Source organism: Cygnus olor, chromosome 15 (genome assembly GCF_009769625.2).
Source record: "Cygnus olor isolate bCygOlo1 chromosome 15, bCygOlo1.pri.v2, whole genome shotgun sequence".
In the NCBI taxonomy this organism is placed as follows: domain Eukaryota; kingdom Metazoa; phylum Chordata; class Aves; order Anseriformes; family Anatidae; genus Cygnus; species Cygnus olor.
The window spans coordinates 17,044,550-17,065,392 of record NC_049183.1 but is presented as its reverse complement, the minus strand read 5'-3'; the positions used below and the strand labels follow the sequence as shown (position 1 = coordinate 17,065,392).

Below are 20,843 nucleotides of genomic sequence, written 5' to 3'. Positions count from 1 at the left end.
CAGAGCAAACGGGGCTCATCTGGCCCCCAGCACCTGCGGTCACCTAACGAACCCCCCAGAAGTCCGTCGGTTTTGTCAGACAGCTAAATAAGACCTCAATTAAGTGACACGTCATGCTAAGATCTGCCACTCAGGCACTGCTTCCTGCAGCTGAGCTCTGCTCTGGACAGACCCGCGGCCACACGCACGGTGCCAGCCCTGTGCCCTCCCCCTGCCCGTGCTGGTGGCTCCCCGCGGGGCCACGCCACAGCCCCGGTGGGGTGGGAGAGGTGCTCTCCCCGCCGCTGCTTGTGCCCAAAACGTCCGGTATGGAGGGACACCGAGCATCTCCCCCTCCCCATCTCAGCCCCTCCACGCAGCCATGGGAAGAAACGCCCACGAGGCACGGTGCACGGTTTTCCTGGTGCTCACAGCAGGGGCAGCACACGTGGCCTATTCAGTCAAGTAACTTGCTTGCCAAACTTGGACAATTTTATTGTTATTTTTCTCGTTAATCTTCTGGTCATGTTCATTATAGAATCATACACCAACAGCATACAAACCATAGCCGGAGGCCCAGCCACAAACTCAGCTTCTCCCGAAGTACCACCGGGTCAAGCGTTGCCTCTTGATTCGCCCAGAGGGTATTCTGTGGCTGCGCGTGTATTAATTTTAGGGAATTATTTCATTTTCTTGCAACATTAGAGATTAATTAAATGCTGGCTAATTGCTACCAGTCATTGGAGGAATTCTGCTCCTGAGTCCTTTCATGGTCAGAATGCACCAAAAGGAGGGAGGAAAGAAAGAAAGAAAGAAGAAAGAAAGAAAGAAAGACGGAAGGAAGGAAAGAAAGAAGCCCTTTCAAGACCACAGAAAATTGCAAAGGATGTTTTTTCCAACCCGACATGACAAAATTGAATTCCAAGCTATTTAATGCATGCACGAAACGCCATAAAGAAACCCAGCTCGAGCACTCCATCCATCACAACAGGGGACATGGTTTCAGGAACACGAGCATCGTTACGTTACCCACTGAGTGCTTCACACTCCGGACTTCCAGGCAGTTTCGCTTAAATGTAACTACCGGATGGGGATTCTCACAGACAGTGCTGTCGCCAGCATTTCCATGGGGACATACAGCTAAGGTAACACTGCGGTTATTATCAACATTAACGATGGTGACTTTGGGAAGCCCCCAGCCAGTCTTCAGGGGCGCCATGGCCGGGGACGCGGTGCAGCGCGGTGCCCTCGGTGCCGGGGGCGGGCGGCAGTCCCAGCCTGGCCGCGGGGCAGCCGGGCGGGTGGCCTCGAGAGAGAAACCCATCCCCTCCGGGGCAGGGGCACGGGGAGCCTGCTGGGGTTGTCCTTAAAAACGGGGTTTCACGGGTTACACCGTCACGAGGATCATGTCATGCAGCCTGACAAAGCGCCTCTGCACGCTGCCCGGCGGCGGGGCCCCGCTCAGACCGGCGTGGTTCGTCTGTTGGCCGGGTTGTTGTGCAAAGACTCCTTGAACTCTTTGGGGATGGAGTTATGGACCTGTAAAAAACCGTGGTCCCGCTCGGAGTTGAGCAGCGTCCCCATGGTGACCTTGGAGGGATCCCTGGAGAGGGTGAACATGGAGATGTCGGTGGAGGGGATGGTGCCGAAGCCCTTGCTGACGGGCGACATGTCCCGGGACCGCGGCTCGGTGGAGCGAGCTGGACCGCCGGCGGAAGCGGTACCGGTAGGTGGGGAGGCGGGTGAAGGCCGACCTCTTCAGCAGCTCCGAGTGCGACTTGGCACGGATCTGGCGGTGCTTCTCGATGTACATGTGCACGGCGATCACCCCCACCATCTCGGCGATGATGAAGGACAGCGCGCCGAAGTAGAAGGACCAGCCGTAGGAGTAGCTCTTCTTGGAGTCGCTCTGCCCTGGGTCCCCAGCGTTTGCCGAGATGTAGACGATGATCCCGATGATGTTACTGAGACCTTTGGGGAGGAGAGGGAGAGGCGCTTGCTCCAGCAGCAGGAGGGGATGGGGGGGACGGGAGTGTCCCCGTGCCCCAAGGGGTGCCAGCCCCATTTTGTCAGAGCTGAGAGCTCCAGGAAGCAAAGCGGCTCCGTCTCTTAAGTTCTGGCAGAGCCTGGAGACTTTGTTTGGGATTTGGGCAATTTTTGCACTGCCAGCAGAGCCGTGGGGCTGTGTCGTAAGGCTGAGGAGCGGCTGATGCATTCCTGTATTTACTTAATGAATCGATTATGTCTTTCTGTTGTTTTCTCATCTGCATCAGCGGCTCCTGCCAGCCGAAGGAGGGAGAGTAATTTGTCTCTTTGTGGGAGAAGAAAAACACAAAATAGAGCAGTTCCTTGAGACAAAGACATTGTCATAAAATTATCAGTGGAAGCGTTGGGGAACAGTGCACAGAGAAATGAGCAGTCCTGAAGGGACAGCCTCTCAAGGCAGAGTTGTTTTTCCTGTAGGACTGCGGCAGCCCCTCCACCTGCTGCCCAGGGCCGGGTGCTCCGTGGTGGCTGAGGGCAGATCCCCCCAAAACCTGACCCATGCTGGGGTCTCCCAGTGACACCCTGTGGGATTTAAAGGACTTTCTGGCACGGTGGCCCCTTGGCCAAGGACCGCTGTGGGTTTTCCTCACTGTCCCTGAGGACTTTTCACCCAGGATGGGACCGCTCACAAGGCTGAGTCCCCCTGTGCCTGGGAGGACCCCCAGCCTGCCACCAGCTCCCCTTGTCCCCCCCCAGGTCCCCACGTGCACACCTGCAGCACACCCGGAGAGCCCCCGCTCCTGCCCCGCGGGGCAGCTCCTACCTGCTGAGACAAAGAAGATGCCGGCGCTGAGGATGACGTTGTGTTTGCTCTTGTAGAACTCGCTGGCCGCCACGCACAGGCCGCCGAAGAAGAGCAGACCCACGCTGAGGATGGGGAAGATGCTGGAGGCTCTCACCGCACCTGCGGGGTGAGGATGGGGGCACGGTCAGGGGCTGGCACCCCCAGCCCAATGGCAGTCCTGGGCCGGGTTGGATTTGGGGACCCTGCTGGGGAGGGACCCCCGGGCTCTGCGGCACACAGCCCAGCTTGCCCCGCGGGGGGCTGGCAGCCACAGGCCGGGTCCCAGCCCGACGAGCCAGCCCTCGCAGGCCTCACAGATGCGATTCTGGGAGCAGCCCAGCACCGCTCCCCTTGGGTGTCCTCTGCTCCTTTCTCCTGAGCTGCTCTGGAGTCCTGCATAACCACGCAAGACCTGTGATTCAGGCCTCCAGGCACAAAACCTTTAAAACAATGATTTTTTTTTTCTTTCTTTCTTTTTTTTCTCCTACACTATTTCAAGGAATTACCTCTTGAGCCTTGTCATGCAGCTAGCACTAGCAATTTCCCTCCTCATTACAAAGCACGGCACCTCTGGGTTTTGGCTGTGGATAAGACTGGATCCTCAGGATGTCAGAAAACCTCCCAGATCTCAAGGGGCTGCCAATGAAGCCACAGGCACTGTACTGCCAGCCGCAGGGGTCAGGAACCTGTCACCTGGGTCCCCAAACCACCGCAGCTGCATTTACTTACTTATTAAAATTGTTTGACGTAGGGGAGGAACATTATCTAAATGAACAAAAAGCCCAAGACCCAAAGCCCAGCAGGGCTGGTGCTGTAGCCCCAGGCCAGGCTCCATCCCTAAATCAGCAGGATTAGCTCGGGCAGGGCCTGTCTGCACGCTCGGGGTCACTTACCAGAGCTATGCAGGGAAGGGTCTTTCCTACTTGCCCTATCAGAAGTTCAGCTTCCAAACTGACTGCAACGAATAATTAATACAGCAAATCACTACCTGCTGCTAAAGAAAAGGCACCTAAAATACACCGTGCCTTGGTTTGGGCTCATCCCCTCTTAGGGCCCTTATTAAAAGCACAGAGATACAGAAGCCCCATTAAAATGCCATTCTGGGGGCTTTAAAATAGACTTTTTGTTTTAACTGTGGGAGGGGGTGGGAGGAGATCTTAAATGCTCAGCTCCTAAAATTGCAAACCAATTCGGCACATTCCCCTCCTAGCCAGGTGAGCAGAGCCGATGGCTCCCCGCAGAGCACTACAAGACGGGGAGCTCAGCGCAGCACCTGGACCAGCAGCAGCCCCGGCACGAGGGGCAGGGGGTGCCGGGGTCCCTTCCCCCGGGTGTCAGCAGCTGAGGCAGCCCGGAGACGTCAGTGCCTCCGAGGCTGCTGCCTGCACCCTGCCTCATTCCTACTTCCTTGGAAACGTAGGTGTTAAAGGCGCCCTTCTGCCGTGCAGACCTTTCAGCCTGTCACCGTGTTTGCTGGCAGGCTGGGCAGTGCCCGTGTCCCTTTGTGTGTGCTCGGGTGGGTGCCGCCGTGGGGGGAGCCGGGGCTGCCAGCCCTCGGCCTCCTGCCAGCTGGGGGCTGCTGGGGGGCTGCTGGGGACGGGGCTCGGGGGCAGCGCGCAGAAGTGGACTCACGGAGGAGATACTCGGCCGTGTCCTGCTCGTATCCCGTCCTCGGGGAAGTGGTCGATTTTCTTGCACACTCCTCGGAAGGTTCCTGAGGAGACACAAGCCAGGAAGCCTTCAGATCCTTCTGTGCTGGGGGCAGCGCTGCACGGGGCTGCCCAGTGACCCCAGCCACAGCCCCCCCTCCCTGGGGGTACCCGTGAGCCTCGGTGTTGCCCTCCTGCTGCAATCCTCCCTGCAGAGCCAGTGCTGCTGGCAGGTGGTGTGCAGGAGCAGCCTGCAGCGAAGGGCAGCACGACCCCTCACCAGCAGCACCCACCAGCACCGGCTGCCTGCCCCTCTGTGCCCAGCAACACTGGGGCACAGATTGACTCTGGAGATGTGATTTTGGAGGCATGGACAACTTCATCTAATTACTACAACAGGTTTCTCGCCTGTTTTCTATTCCTTGCTGCTTCTCAGCTCTGCTTTGTGCCTGGGATGCTGGCAACCACAGCAGATGCTGGAGAAGGCAGAGTCACCGAGGAGACCTGGCCTTACCTAGTTCCAGCCCGCTTCACGCAGCCCCTGCACTGCAGGCACACGCCTGTACACACACGCACGCCATGGGTAAGCACCAGCATCACAGGCGAGTGCCAAGGCTGAGCCACCCGCCCCACGGCACGGCCCCACACCCCACGCCTGCTGCCCCCCTCCTCCCGCACCCGAAACCCAGAGCGGGGGCCGAGCGCAGCCCCGCCGTGGTGGGCACCGGCAGCGCTGCCTGGAAGCCCTGGGGAAGGAGACAGATGCTCTGGCATCTGATGGCCTCCCACTTAGCATTTGGGAAAAAAAGGCTTTTTTTTTTTTTCCTGATTTTCCCCCCTCCTGGCTCTGAAGCAAAACAAAAGCATTTTGCCTTTGAATGCCTGTTTGCTTTGGCTTTCTCTTCGCTGTGCTTTAGGGCTCGGCTCTCTCCTGTGCCAAAGTGGTGCAGTTGTGCCATGAAAGGAGAAAGCCAAGGACGAGCCTGGCTCAGCCAGGTGATGCACTGGGGACTTGGTCACGCTGCAGGAAGAGAATGGGGACAGCACAGGGGTGTCCACAGAGGGCAGATCCTGACAGGTCACACGTGTTGGTGGGGCAGCCTGGAGAAGAGACCGGCTGTGAATGGTCGCTCTCCTTTACTGTTTCTGCTTATCCATCCAGCAGCCTAGTCCGTGTGCTACCGATGTGCAGTCAGAGGGAAATTAAAGGCATTAAAACAAAAAAAAAATCTGGCTATGCCCAGTTGCGCTTATGGATTTGTTTTGATGGATGCAGCCCTTCCCCGCCTGTGGATGCTGAGATCCTGCTCCCCGTGGCAGCCCGCCAAGGCACCGAGCGCTGCTGGGGACAGCTCAGGGCTCGGTGCACACGGGGCTGGGTGGGACCGCAGCGCCTCCAGGGTCCGGGCAGCTGCGGTGGTTCCTGTCTGCAGGACTCTCAGAGCTGCCTTCTCCAGAGCAAGCAGCAAACAAGTGCAAGGGTATGCATGGTGCTTTCTCTGCAGCATTGACAAATGTTGTCCTTGACATTATAAATGGGTAAACAGAGGCACAGAGCATGACTTCCCCGAGGTGTCAGGGCAGGCTGAGGTGGGAGGGATCCCTCTTGCCATCCCATTCGGGTTATGGCTCTTCCACAAAGCTGCCAACACTCACACAGAGCTTGGTGCGGGACAGATGGCAGCAGTGGCCCTGCCAGCAAACATCTCACACCCGCGCACTGCAGTGGTGCAGGTCCTGGGGACTTGTCCCCCGCTTGTATTGGTGTGCCACCTACTTTTGACTTGCCACAAGCCATTGCATGATGCGTTGCTCCTCTCCCGTGCCCCATCCCTCTCAGAAGGGCTGTGTCCACCTTTGGTGATGGCTTTTCCAGCCCACAGCGGCTTGATGGGAGCAGCTGTATGCGACAGCAGCGCCGGGCCACGCAGTCAGGCCACGCTGCCTGTGTCCCCTCTCTCGTGGGATGTGCTGCTGGGGGACAGGGCGCTGGGCGAGAGAAGCCATCCCGCACGGCACCCCCAGCAGCACACCGTCAGTCTGCTCTCCAGCACCAGCTCGGGGGAGCTGAACATCGTGACAGGCATCAATTAAAGCCTGGAGATGAAGCTCCGGAGGTGGCAAGCTGTCATCCAAGCAGAGACACGGCTTCGGAGGGAGAAGCGCCTGCTCCCGTTGCTTTGGGAACTGCAGGCGCTGGGGAGGCTGAGAACGGGCGGCACGAACGGGTGGGAGGCATCGGGCACGGTGAGGACAGCAGCCTCGGCACAGCCTTCCTCCTCCTCCTCCCCTGCTCCTGGCTTTCCACTCACCTTCTCCAACCCTCTCCCCGTACCCGCCAGCCAGGCTCTGCCCCAGGCACCCCAAGCTACCCCCAGATCTCTCCCTTTCTTCCCCAGCTGTCACCCAGCTGGGGCAGGTCCTTGCTCTGTCTCGGCACCAGCCAAGCCCACCGCCTGCACTGTGCTGTGCCAGTTTGCTGTCCCTGACCTGCAGTGGTTGCAAAGCTCCCTTTAGCAAGGGAAGCCCCGTGCAGGATGGTACAGGATCTCTTCCAAGTGCACTGGCTCGCAAGACAGGGACATTTCCCTCTGAAATAACCTTCTTGGCAGGGTCATGTGGCCAGCACTCATTATCTGATTAACAAGAGAAAACTTTCCCTTGATGACACGTGGGAAAGGAGTTTGGAGACCAAGTCTCGGATGCAGCCCCCCAGCTGCAGGATGCCATGGCAGGGGTCACGCTGCTCAGCCTGGGATGCAAAGTACGTGCAGGGGAGCTACGTCTGCTGCTCCCAGCTGGGATGTGCAGCCTCTGCTTCAGCGCTGCCTGTCCCACCGAAACACTTTGATTGCCACAGAGATAAAAATATATTTTTTGAGAAATGACTTTCCCAGCTGAGGAACAGAGCCTTTGCTCAGCTGCAGGACTGAACAGCAGCTCCTGCCTGCAACCTGCACGTCTAGAGGCTTGTTTAGGGGCAGTGCTCATGGGGCTCGCGATGCTCTCACCAGCCAGCCCCTCGCCCCGCAGCAGGTTTGCCAAAATCTGCCCCACCCCCGGGCCAAGGGAGCCCCCCCTCCCAGGAGGGTCAGGGCAGCTCCCCCCGCACCCCCGGGCGCTGCCTCGGGGCTCGCACGCAGCGAGGGCCGCAGGGAGCCCGGGCCGGCCCCGCCGCATCCCTTTCACGCCCCGACATTTATTTCGGGTCCTTTGCTCCCGATGCTCGTTACCGATGCTCGTTACCACGGCGACCGCGCGCTCACCTGGCGCGGAGAGAACGCCCAAGCTCCAAACAAATGCCCGGGCTCCAAGCACACCACACACCCACACCGCACACGCACACAGAACACACCCACACCGCACACGCACACCCGCCGGGGCTTCCACCGCAGCGAGCCCCCGCAGCCCCAGCGCTCTCCCGGCCGGGGGCTGCAGGAGGGGCTCCGGGTAGGGGGACCGGAGGGGGCTGCTCGCACCGCGGGGCTCCCACGCGCCCTGAGCCCACCTGGAGACAACTCAAAATTCGGGGCTTTCTCCCGGTTTTACAGCTGGAGCCCTACTAACGAGAGCACCGCGGGTGGTAAAGGAAGAGGGTTGGGTTTTGTCGGACCTCCGGAGCCCCCTGCCCACTTTTCCTTCGGCAGGGCTGCAGTCGGGGGCAGTGCTGGGGCACCCACCCCAGACACCTCCAGCCCCTGCCAGAGCCACCGGGGCAGGACAGCCTGGGACTCACCGGGACGCTCTCCTGGCTTGCTGTCAGGCTCAGCCCCGGCCCCGCGCATGGCACCCAGCGCAGCGATGCTGCCCGAGGGGCTGCTCGGGTACAGCTGCCTCCCCGACACCACCCACGTTCCCTGAGGCTGGGCTCCTCTCTCGCTGCAGGAGGAACGGGCGAGCTGCTGCTGGGCAGGGCTGCTCTGGGGTGCTGGGCTCAGCCCAGCCCGCTGGCCTGGCATTTTCCACAGCTTGATGCCCGTGCTGGCAAAGTGACCCCTGCTCCGCATGCGTGAGTCACACCACCTGGGCTTTAATTCATCTGCTGGCTGGGAGAGACTGGAGCGAAGGCAGAACACTGCTGTGGTTATCCCTTCCCGCTTAGCCGCCTCTGTGGGTGGATCTGGGTAATTTCCTCTCCCTGTCAGTGTGAATCCCGATTAGCCAACCTTACCTTATCGCTGCGCTTCCCTGCCCAGGGCCTGGGCTGTTGGCAGCTGGCTCCTCTCACTGTGACTTGCACAGGCCCTGCTCCAGAGCCTCTGCTTGCCTGCTCTGGCACTGGCCAGCTTCTCCCATTGTATTTTTCCGTTCCGAATAACCAGATCCTCATTGCCTTCTCACTAACCCCACGGTGCACAACCATCACACAGGACTGTGAGCAAGCCCAACTCTCCCCATGCGAGTGCATGCTCTGTGCCCCCCAGATGTGCAACAGATGTGGACAGTGCCCAGCCAACAGCAGTGGTGAGGAGCCTGGGGAAAAAAGGTTTGAGGCCAGCTGGAGGAGAGCCAGCCGTGAAAGCCAGCAAGCTAATCCTTTGTGGTATTACAATTGCCCTCCCTGCTGCCGGCTTGCTTTGCTCTCCTTCAGTCCCTCCGGCAGGAGGGAGTCACAGCCGCACAGCTCGCTGCTCCCCTGCACCCCACCCGCGCACAGCCCCGCAGCAGCCAGACGCCGGCTGCACAGCCCCGCGGCAGCAAGGAGCATCCCCCAGGGCTGGGCACATGGAAGCCTAACAGCAGCCAACAGCAGTAAAATACGCTGGCACTGAGTGTCCAAGATGTACTGAGTAGGGCGAGCTCTGGATGAATCATGCCCTCTGCGGATGAGTTCACCATGGCGCTGGGCCAGGCCAGCCCCAGGAGCGTGTCCTTCAGCAGCTCAGCTCCGCACTCCCGTGCAGGCTGTTTTGAAGCCTCTGCTGTGTAAGAGGGCACAAAGCAGCTCCCTGCCCTCTGTGGTGCTGGAGGAGCCCAGCCAGCCGTGGAAGTGATGGACGAGTGGTGCAGGGCGGGCGGCAGCTGCAGGAGTTGGGGGAGCAGCCGGGGTGGGGGACACCTGAGCAGGTCCTGCCCTCCTGCTCCTCTGGGCCCGGGAGGATGCATCACTTTGGGCACCCTCTGGGGGCTTGGGGCAGCATGAGCATCCCCAGCCTTGCTGCTGACCGAGTGCCACCTGCCTCAAGTTGTCTGCTCCTCCCCTCTCTGCTCAGCCTCACAGAAAGCCCTTGGAAGTCCGCAAGAAGCATTTGTCCATGTTCTGCACCACCAGTGAGCTTCGGTTCACGGTCTTGATTTAATGGTACTGCTTTAATCCAGGGGCACCCTTGGGTGGGCAGCTGCAAGGGTGCCCCCCGTGTCCCCAGGCAGGGCAGGGAAGCCCTCTCCTGTTGAGGAACCTTGCAGGACACTTCACATGAGAACTGGATCACCAGCTGCACAGAGTGTATCTGCCTGTTTACTCCAGCCTCACTACAGCCCTGCCTTTTAGGTAATGTTTAATTTGGAGGAGATGAACTCAAATAACGTATTTTGCATTCACTCACTTTGAAAAGGCATCCATCCCCTTCCCCCCTGCCGGGCTCCTTTTCACCCTCTGCAGGATTCCTCCATCCCTCTCACCCCATCAGGTCGGAGCACCCCGAGCTGCCCCTGCACACCACCAACACCTGCCTGGCACCCAGAGCAGGCTGCTCTTATGGGGTAATGTTTCCTTTCAGCAGGCTTTTGTTGCTGCTGCTTTAGTTCATTTGTATTACTCTCTGCACTACATTTATCAGAGAATGCAAAGGCAATTAATTGATTTTATCTCAGGTCTTTTTCCCCTCAAAGCACTTTCCCCCAGGGAGGGTTATTGGAGGGGGAAGGAGGGGTTTGCGACAGAACTATGATTTTCACGATGCTGATGGTGGAAATACAGCCAAGAATATTGATCGCAACCTGGAAAGCCAAAAGACTAAAAGGCTCTAGTTTTGGTTCTAAAAATCTCATTACTTCTCATCCAGTGAAACACTTTTCAGGCACTATTCTGGCTGTTGCTGCTCCCTCAGTGTGGGAACTAAGACCTGAGGAGATGAGCTAACACCTTTCCTAAATGACAGCAGAATTCCTGACATCCCGATCTGAGAGTTCAGCCCTCCTGCAAGGTCAAATTTCAGATCTCGGCTCTTGGCACGTCCTGGTAAGCTCAGGCAAGCTGTCTCATGAGTCATGGTCTACAGGAACGGCTGTCCCAACGACAACTTATCAGGCCTAATCTGCATGGAGCAAGTGGTGTGGCCACTGTGCCCAAAGTTCTCTGAAATTTAACATCCGCTGGAGAAACAGAGGTGAAAGCTCGGCTACAAAGTGCTGGGTTATGAGCTCAGGCACTCAGCTCCCTCGAGTAATAAGAGCAAGGTACCTAAATATCTCTAAGGAATTAAAACTTCAAGGCTCATCTTTTTTTACCTTCCACCCACCTCCCAGATGCCTGGAGAGCTGGAAGGAAATTCATCTTTATCCTTCCCCAGCTTCACGCTCTGCAAGGGATCCCGAGGCTGTTTGCACAAGGTCCCTGCTGTGGAGCTGCAAACCTCAGGCGCTCAGGGCTGCGTGGGACCCGGCCACCACCGCAGGGACAAGCTGCCACGGCACGGGTCGGTGGCACCGAGCAGCTACTGCAGGGCACCGCTCCTGTCCTGGCAAGGGGCTCTCAACCCCCAAATGCACCATGCTGCTGCCAGACCAGGCTGAGCCCTCACCATCTGCCCGAAAGCAGCTCCCTGCAAACCGCCCAGTGCTCCCGATTTAAGCGGTGGGGACAGACCAAGGTTAGGGCCGCTGCTCCCTCACGTAGGGTAATGCCCCAGCACAGCAGAGCTCTGCCCAGCCCTCGCTCCAGTGCCAGTCACCCCAAGGCTGGGGGCACCCCTGGGCTGCTCCCCTCTCCCCGAGAGCTGGATGTGAGCAACGGTGCCTGCAGGCAGCCTGCCGCCCCCAGCTCCTCTGAAACAAAGCCCAGCACAGCGCTCACCTCCTCACCGGTACCTCTTCAGCACAGACGGGTTTCAAACGCAACACAAGCAGCTTGGGGAAGGGAAGGCAGTGGGGCTGTTACGGGCTCCTCAAACCAGGGGTGAGGGCAACCCAGCTGGAAGAGCTGCTTGATCCGAGGATGCTGCTGAATGCAGCTGCCTCGGGAAGGCGTTTGCTCAGCTGGAGCTTGCTCTGCTCTCAGAGCCACGGTAGCCTTGGGGACTCAGGTGAGCAACCTGCCCCCACCACGAGATCAGCTTCGTGGTCCCTCGGATCACGGGCTGTCACCTCCTTACAACGCATCTGCTTGCACAAACTTCACTGGCGAGAAGTTAAACTAAGACGAAGCACATGTGATGGTTGGAAAACTCCCTCTGATCCTTGCGGGTTGGGATGGGTTCCCCGATTGCTGCCCCAGCAGCAGGACACCCGCTCCCCCCAGGACCAGCTTCCCCCCCAGCACCTCCCCGCGGTGGCCCCGCGCCAGATCCCCACCGGGGCGGTGGCGCAGAACCTGGCTCCGTCTCTTTCACACCCTCTCCCCCTCTCTGTGGTGGTGGTTGGTGTCTCAGCAGAGTCACCTACACAGATATGCATTTTCTGAAGGACTTTTTTTCCTGGTAAAAAAACAGTGGAAAAACCCCAAGTCAAATTAAACAAGTGCAACAGCAAGGAGGCGGCAGAGGCGGGCTTTGCGGTTACAGCGTCGGCCGGGCGCTGACGCCGCTTCAGACAGGAGCTGGAACATGTGCAGCAGAAGTGCAGCAGGACCCATCCCTGGGCAGCGGCGACCCACGGCTCGAGGGGCAGGGAGCAGTGCCCAGGCTCACGCCCCCCGGCCAAGGCTGACCGTAGGATGCTCCGGCCTGGTGCCCGCTGCCATGGGAAGCTCAGCGAGGCACACACTGGCACCCAGGGGCTGGGGGTACACAGAACTGCTCTGCCACATGCTGCAGCCCCCTCTGGGCCACCCGTAGCAGGACTCTGCAGCCCCCTCCCTTCAGGGAACGCCCCGAGGACAAACTGCATGAGCCCCCTGCCAGACCCCTGCCAGCTGGAGACGCTGCTCTCCCGGCACAGACCCCGCTGAGGGGTGAGCCCAGAGCTCTGTGGTGGAGCTGGGGGGGCCCAGGCATCCCCGCGGGGGCAGCTGTGGGCACGGCCAGGCTCTCGCTCCAACGGGTGGACTGGGAACTTCTGCCAGTTTTAGCCAGGGATGCTCCAGCGCTCAGCATGTCACAGACTTTACTCCCTCAGCATTGCTAAAAGGGAAAAAAAAAAATCTACATTTTGACAGTGACTCATCATCTCCCATTCTGGAATCTGTGGGGTTGCTACAACCTACACAAGGCACTTCAGAAAAGCAAAACAATTCTGAATAATAGAGGAAAAAAAGTTTGAAAAGGATGGGTAATTTCTAGCACTCTTCGAGGGTTGAGCTTTGGTTTTCTCATTATAAAAGTAATCAGGTAACGCACTGGAGCTGCCTTTCAGGTCACCCCCACACTCCCCTGGGCTTCCTTCCCATCAGCCAAGCTCGCCAAGGACCGCAGATGCCCAGCGATGAAAGCAGCTGCTGGGGGCTGGGGGCTTTCCCGCAGAGGTCAGCGCAGCAGGGCAGGGGCGAGATAGGGACCAGGGGCATGAAACCCCTGTGGCAGCTGGGGCAGCCCCTGGGGCACAGGGCACCAGCACCAAGAGCAGGCTGGGGGAGCTCCCAGCACTCCTGAGGAAGCCATTTCTTGTTTCGTCTTTAACAGCAAATAAACATTGATTTTTATTTTGAAATGTAATTGACATTCCTACGATAGCAAAGTAAGGGCTGGTGCAACCAGAATCAGTGTAAATAAGCCATGTGCTAGAAAGTAATGAGCTTTGCTGATTGAGTTTATCCTTTTAAATTAATACAACTCTAGGATTTTTTTAAAAATAATCTTTTGTTTGCCAGCTCAGAGATACTGATGGCAAGAGACAGGCAGGAGTCAGAGCTAGGTCTGCCCGAGGCTCAGGCACGGACCATCAGGACAGGATCCAGCCCTCATTTGCTTCACAAACATCAGGTTCAGGCGGGTTAACCGATGAGCTTTCAGCCTGGTCTTTGGCTGTCGGTAGCTGGGGTGGGCAGCTCAGCCCCGGGAGACTCCTGGATGATGCTTTCTACAAACAGGACTGGGGAAGGTATTTCCACCCGGCAGTGGGGGAATCTCTGCACTGACCCGGGGGAGGAGGGCTCATCTCAGCCCCCTTACCCCCACCTTCCCCTTCCCAGCCGCTGCAGGGAACTGCCCCATCTGACCCCCCACCAGAGCCAGCCACATACCCCAGGCCCCATCCTCATCCTTTAACCATGCCATCCTCTTGTCTGGCCGCATCCAACCCCAGGCTGGGGGGTTGCTGTTGGCAGCCAAGGTGCCCAGCACGGCTCTGCCGCCTGCCCCACGCTCCTCTGGCCTCTGCCAAGGGTTTGAGGCCCAGCTTCCACCTCCAAAAGCCATGCAGCCCCATCAGCCCCGCAGATGGGACCAGGCACCGTTACTGCAATGCTTCATCGAGCTTCTGCCTCTCCGCCCAGCGAGAAGGTTGGGCTCAGCACCCATCCACTGCTCCCAGACAGCCCTGCAGCTCCTCTTAATGCTGGGCTCTGCTTCCCCACGCCCCGTCCCGCTCCTCACAATCATTTATGCTGCCTTAATGGACTCTCATTTAACTTATGGAAACTCACGCCCTTTCCTGCTCTTATTTGGACACAAATTCCACGCACCAAATCATGCTGTTTTCTCTCCCTTGGTCTTTCACTGCGATGCTTTTTGGTCTTCATTGCTGCACGTCTCTAACCCAGCTCCACCACGTTCACAGCCATTTCTCCCCATCACGGCCCTTACAGAGCTGCATGCAGGACTCAGGACTATGCCCAGACCCTGCCCCTGGTCGGACTGCTGCCCAGCTCCTCAGAAAGCAGCCCTTCAGGGGGCACCTTCCATCTCTGTGCCACGTCTCAGGGGGATCCTCCTGGGGCCTGCGTGGAACACAGCAGCTCGCATTTGCACGCCCGCCCTCCAGCCAGGACCAGCCCCGCAGAGGGCATGAAGCCAGCAGCAAAACAGGAGGGAGGAACCAGGGCACAAACAAATCCTCCTCCAGCATGAAACCGAGGTGGCGAGAGCAAAATTTGTCGGGAAAGCAAAGGGCAGACCTTTAATTGCCTGCACATCACGGCTGCAAGCTGGGATAACAAACCAAAGGGACAGGACTGGCTCATTTATTGGAGTACAGTTGGCCCATGTAGCATTTCTGAACCCTATGGAGAGATCTGTGCAACCAGAATGCTAAAAATCAATGAAAAAACCCACTCAGAAAGGACAAGGTGGGAAAAACAAGGATCAAAAAAAGAACTAAAAAGGATCCTGTCTGAATTAATGGCCACTTGTTTAACCAGAATTAATATATAGAGAAGGAACAAGCTGTGGTGCTCTGGTGTCTGCTTCAGCCCCCTGAGCTGTACCAGAGGACAGATTATACCAGAGGCTGCTTAAGTACCTATTTATAATAAGTAGCAGAGAAAGCTGCATTATGATGGGAAGCTGGAGGTTTCACTTCGCCAGTATTAAAATGTCCTCTAAATTTCTAAAAACCTATAAATGACAATTTCATAGCTCTGAAGCATGGCATCTCACACAGGGAGCGCTATTTTAGACTGTGTTGACAGCTGAAGGGGAATGGATCAAAAAATTAAAAACTAGTTGCTGCTCAGGTCCAAGGAATCGTGGCTTGATTACACTTCTTATGGGCAAACAGAGTGAAGTTCAAGGCACTAACATATATTCTCAGCGCTTTAAAGGCCAATTCACAGAGCAGAAAACAATTATAAGCCAAATCAGTTCAGAGAATAGATTTAAACATAAAAGCACAGCTGTGAATAGAGAATGAGCGTTTTACCCCCAAATTCATAACGGAGATGTGGGTTTGCACCAGTTTAAAAGCTGCCTGGTTAATATGTAAACAGCCGTAAAAATAAAAACATGCCCAACAAAAAGAAGAAAGGAGATATTCATAACTCTGAATTTAAATCAGTAACTCAGAATTGTAGAGCGCTGATAAAGGACACAAACAAACAGTAGAAAAACCATCAAAACATCTTTCCCTGATACATTAGGATGAACAACAACAACAAAAAGGAGCAATGCTATCTCCTGTTCCTAGACAAAAACGGCAGAAGCGTTAGTCACAGGACGGAGAAACGTTAAATAACTGTTATAACAAGTGCGACATTTCATATGCAGCAGTCACATCCCAGCGCTCAGAGACGCCAAAAGAGCCGAGCGAGCAATTAGCACTGAGGCTTGCACAGTGCTGGGGGGGGATCAGCTCTGCCAGGGGTCCTGCCCCAGCCCCTGGGGGTCCCCAGCCCAGTACCTGGAGGTCGCTGCAGTCAGACCTCCGCTGGATGGGATGTTGTTCCCGTCATCACACATGGTGAGCAATGACAGGACACCCAAAACAAGGACCACAAACACGGGGCCGAGGCATGGGGTGAGCGAGGCCGCTGGTAACCACTTGCCTTGGTGCCACCAAAGGGGGACGCCGGGGACACACAGGCGAGCAGGGAGCCAGAGCTGAGACAGCCCGGTGAAGGTGGGAGAGCTGAGCTGGTGTTTCCACCCGCCACAGCATGGAGTGACAGCACCAAAAGGTTCTTCCCTATTTCAAGGTGAAGTGACTGCTCGGACACGTGGCTAACAGCACTGTGTGCTCGAGGCGGACGTTAAACAGCGAGGTTTCTGAGAGGCAGAAGGCTGGGACAAAGCTGGGACAGAGCACCGTAAAGAGCCCAGTTCCCACAGCACAGCCCACCCCGTCCAAGAGAGGTCTCTGCCCAGCAGCAAAACCGCAACAAGATTTAAGAGGGGAAGGTGGGCCCAGAGACAGGCAATTTTCAGGGTGAGAGCAAGCAGTCAGCTCGCCAGGGATCATGGCCCCAGGCTTTGGTGCTTCCCAGTGCAGGCAGGACCGCGGCTCCCCACCTGCCTTCCTGCACGCTCTGGTCCCAGCCCCATGCCACTGATGCCCAACTGCATTTTGAGGGCTGTGAAAAGTAAGTCGGTTTTCAAAGCAGTCACACAGTACAGACTATCAAGGCTAAAAATATGTAAATCGCCATGGAAAGCGCTGTCAGAGCTTCAGCGAGACTAGGAAGATGCCAAAAGGCAATTTAGAATTTTTGAGCTCACTGCACGAGGCATTAAAAAGGTCACTATTTCTGAAATAAGGATCTTTACAAATAAACACATTTGCTCAGGACTCGGTGAGTCATGCTGGAGCGGAGCACAGAGCATTTCCAACCTAATGCTTTTGACAGGCCACGAGCAGGGCGATCTTTTCATGTTTACAGTTCATCAATAGTTTTTACAGCCACACAGTCAATCTTTAAAGCACATTTAGCCTGGGAGGAGGCTTGGCAGGTTGTTTTCCTTGCAAAAATGATATTAAATTTCTTTTTTTCTTTCTCTTATAGTGCTGATTTGAAGCTAAGTACTTGAACTTCAAATATGGGATTGCCACTCAAACACCTGCTTTTTTTTAAATATACTTCTTGTCACATCTCCCTAACAATATAAATATTTGAAGTTTTCAGCTGATGCACTAAAAGGGACTGCATCCATCAAAACCTATTTGTTTCAGGGAGCTCAGGGGGCATTGCACTGCTCAGCTGCTGGCACAGGAATGCTCGTGAAGTGCAGCAGAGGCTCTGCTGGTCCCTTCGCCCAGGGCCAGGGAAAGGAAAAACAACCACAGAGGCACCTTCCTGTGCACGACCAAGTTCCCCGAAATTCAGAGCACTTTCCATTGAATAGCACTTGTTCCAGCCCACCACATTCTGGAATATTTTGCCACTGGGAATGCTCCTCTGAGCTGTGCAAGCAGCGGCATGCTTGGTGCCCGGGGAGCGGGGACAGGGAGGGCTGCAGGAGCAGGGGGTGCTCTGCCTGTTACACGAGGGGCACCAGGGCACCACGAGCACCTTTCCTGAGCCACCCTGGGTGATCACCTCCCTCTCCTGCCTGCACATAGGATTTTGCTGCCTCAGCCTCCTGCTCTGCCCACCCACATGCAGGCCAGCGCTGCAGTCAGAGCCCCCCCCAGCTCCTGCACTCACCTCGACTGCAAACGGGCCTCAGCTTCCCCCAGCGCCTCAAAGCCACCTCAAAGCACAGTGCATTTTGCTAGAGAAACTGCAGGGCTTTGAAACAATTCCAGCTCCCGCACGGCTCTTCCCTTTTCAGAGGCAGTAACCCGATATAAATTTGAGGAGGGGGGGAAGAAGAAAAAAATGTAAAAGACCCTGAGAAGCACAAGCAAGCAGACAGCTCCACAGCTGGTGCCAGTGCTTTCCATTTCCTTCCCACTTTGCCTTAATTCACGCACCAGAGCCCACCCTACCGCTGTTGAAGCTAGGAGATGTTTTGCCTTTGGCTCCGAGCGCAGCAGGGCTGTGCCCCCCACCGATGCAGCCACCCCCACCTGTGCTGCTCCCGCAGGTCCCTTCCCCTGCCCTGGGCTCAGGCTCGCACAGGGAGCACGGCTTTGCCCCCAGCCTCACTCAGCTCATGGCACACGTCCTCCAGGGAGAGCAGTACCCTGTGGCAGCACTTTTAATGGGTCTGTCACAGCTGCAGCTCAGCAGCTTGGGTGTTGCTTTATGCTCGTGGCACACACCTGCCCTCGCTCCTGCTGATGCACCTGCGGTGGTTGGGGCTGGAGGAGGCCACCGGGCTGCACCCGAGGGCAGGGCTGCAGGGCTGGGGCAGTCTGTGCAGCTTGGGGCCAGCCCCAGCGTCTGTGCTGGGGTGTCAGGGCCCTCACCACGGCCCTGGAAATAAGTTCTGCATGAGAGGAGCTGAAACGACACACAGCCAGGCGCTGCTACAGCCCAAGAGGAGCTAGCTAAGATGAAACCCAGAACGTGGCACAAAGCTCCCAGATGCCAATGGGACATTCTGCTTTTCCTGTTTTGTTGCTCATTCTGGGGATGAGATCTGTCCAAACTGACAATGCAAATGATTTCTAAGTGAGTGTCTGCTCTCATGTATCCTGAAACCCCCTTGCTTAAGAGACAGGACCGCTCCCGAGACCCTCGCGGTGCAGCACGCAGCACGCAATGTGAGCGCCGGGCTGCTGCAGCTTTACCAGCACCGAACTGGCACCAAACTGCAGGGTGACGGACACCAGCTCGGACGTACCAAGAGCAGGTGACAGATGTGGGCACCGCACGTTTCAGCAGGCAGAGTGCCACCCGCTGCACACCCCAGCGCGCCGTTCGCTCCCCGGGGAGCAGAGCTCCCGCTCGGTGCCGACAGGCTGCGGCTGCGAGAACGCGGCTCCCGGCGGAGGCGCTGACACGTCTGTCTGTCACTTCAGCCGTTAGAGAGCTGGGACAAACACAGAAGCCACACGGCATGCGTCTACACGGGTGCTGGGGCTCAGTCAGGAGAGCCCCTCTCGCGGCAGCCCCTGCGGGGACCTTCCCACCGCATCCTCCTGGCCGAGCTGCGGGGCACGCGCTTAGCACAGCAGCAACGGGGATCGGGGCAGGCTGGGCGATGTGCAGAGTGGATATTATTGAAAATGAATGCGATGAGCATGCACACCACCTCCCTTAAGGTCTCATTGCCATCCCCACGCCCTCACTGGAGCGTGCTTCAGTTGTTTGGTGACAGAGGCAGAAGATACGCGTCCTGTCTCTCCCCCAGGCGAAGGGATCTCACACCTCGGACTGCCATTTTCCTATCCTATTAAAGGCAGGATTACTCTTCAGCTTTTCCTGTTGGAGGGAAGGCCAAAGACTAATGCAGATAAAACACTTTCTTCCTTGGCTGGAGCATGCTGAGGAATGAGAAGAAACTCCCCAGGAGTGGATTGAAGGAGGCTGCATGAGGTGGCCAGCCTGTCCTCAGCCCACTGACTCGCGGCAGCACCTGAGGCTGGTGGGGGCGAGAGGCGAGTCCTGCTGCTGGGGACGCCCCGGGGTACTGCCCCCATCCACGTTTTCCCAGCTCTGCACGGCTGCCATGCTGCGATAAGGCCGAGCGAGCGGCGTGCTGCTGCCGGCAAATGGAGGGCTTGGCAAGGATGCTGCACAGCCTGGTGGCAGTCACTGCCTCGACTGGCTGCGAAGGCAACGCTGGAGCTGTTGCAGGCTGAGGACAGCACGCAAAGATGACAGGGAAATGGCTTCTGTGTGAGGAAGGGGCAGCCACCTTGCCCGGCTGCTTGCGCAGCCCCTTGCGATCGCTCGTGTGATGGCGTGGTGTGATGTGCTGCTGCTGCTGCACGGGAGCACTGACAGCTGCCAAAACCTGGGCGAACACCGGCCAGCCTGGCATGGGGGGTCTGCTCCGGGCTCCCTCCTGACCAAGGAGCAGCCCTGTGGGGATGGAAGGAGCGGGCAGCCTGGGGCCTGTGGGGTGGGTGTGGAGGACACGAGCGGCACGACCAAGGTCCCAGCAGCATAAGGCAATGCTGATTTTAAGAAGTTAAAATCAGGAACGCTTTAAAAGGGTAGTCACTTGTTGGTAACCTCTTTGGGAGTTGCTTTCCCCTCCATTTACAGTTCCAGGCACGAATTGAGAGTAAAGGTACAATTATGGGACAATTACCAAATCACCAAATAAACTGGAAGAGTGAGCATTTGCAAGGCACGAGCCCAAATGTCACCCTCAAATGCTGCCTTTTGTTAGTGCTTTCCGCAGGCTGAGTCATGTCTTGTGCTGCTCATTCACCTTCCCGGAGCTCAGGGATCTGCCTGCTGCCCCCTCCTGCCCCGGGGGCCGTGGCTCCTGCTCCCAGCCCAACCCTGCCCTTGGAACACAAACCTTGTGGCACAAAGCAACACCCAGAGCCCGCTGCGAGGCAGCAGGACCACTGGTGTGGTGCTGCTCCTGCTCCTGCGGCTCATGGCCGCTTTCCTTGCCTGCTCTCTGCCTTTCCCTGCCTGCCTTGCCATCGCAGTGTGGCCCTGTTCTCTGTATGATCAAGCAACGCGGCTCCCAGTAACCCGATGTGGTGACAGCTGAGCATCCTCTGCAGCCCGACAGTGCCAGGTTTGTCTATAGATTGTGGTGTCAGGAGATAAGAAACAGGCAATATCTGAGAACATCATCATGCGATATTACCTGTTCAGCAGCCATAATAATTTCTCCTTCCTCTCTCCATGATGACTATGAAAAAAAAGGATATTTTCAAGCCTGACAAATGCAGTCATCCAGTGTGCAAGCGAATTTTGCAAGTGTTAGGAAGACAAACACATCTCAGCTGTCACACCACACATTTCAAACAGCAGCAAAGCCCTGTTGCAATGGGACTGCTCCACC

At 57.1% G+C, this 20,843-nt stretch overlaps 1 protein-coding gene and 1 long non-coding RNA gene across 3 annotated transcripts in view; both read right to left on the bottom strand.

Annotated features, from left to right (window-relative positions):
- Nucleotides 1-449: 449 nt before the first annotated feature.
- The window catches only part of CACNG3 (calcium voltage-gated channel auxiliary subunit gamma 3), a 29,434-nt gene continuing 9,040 nt past the window's right edge, over nt 450-20,843 (bottom strand). Inside the window, 5 exon segments of the mRNA XM_040574804.1 lie at nt 450-1,678; nt 1,680-1,950; nt 2,789-2,929; nt 4,442-4,473; nt 4,475-4,523. Coding sequence (XP_040430738.1) covers nt 1,441-1,678; nt 1,680-1,950; nt 2,789-2,929; nt 4,442-4,473; nt 4,475-4,523 — 731 coding nt within the window. The 3' untranslated portion in view covers nt 450-1,440.
- LOC121078528 lies at nt 12,030-19,270 on the bottom strand. Of its 2 annotated transcripts, none has more exons than XR_005824625.1 (3): nt 17,995-19,270; nt 17,630-17,748; nt 12,030-12,737 (listed from the first exon to the last, which is right to left on the bottom strand). It is a non-coding gene; the product is annotated as an uncharacterized LOC121078528 (long non-coding RNA). The 2 variants fall into 2 exon arrangements; XR_005824624.1 differs by lacking the exon at nt 12,030-12,737 and adding an exon at nt 15,396-16,558.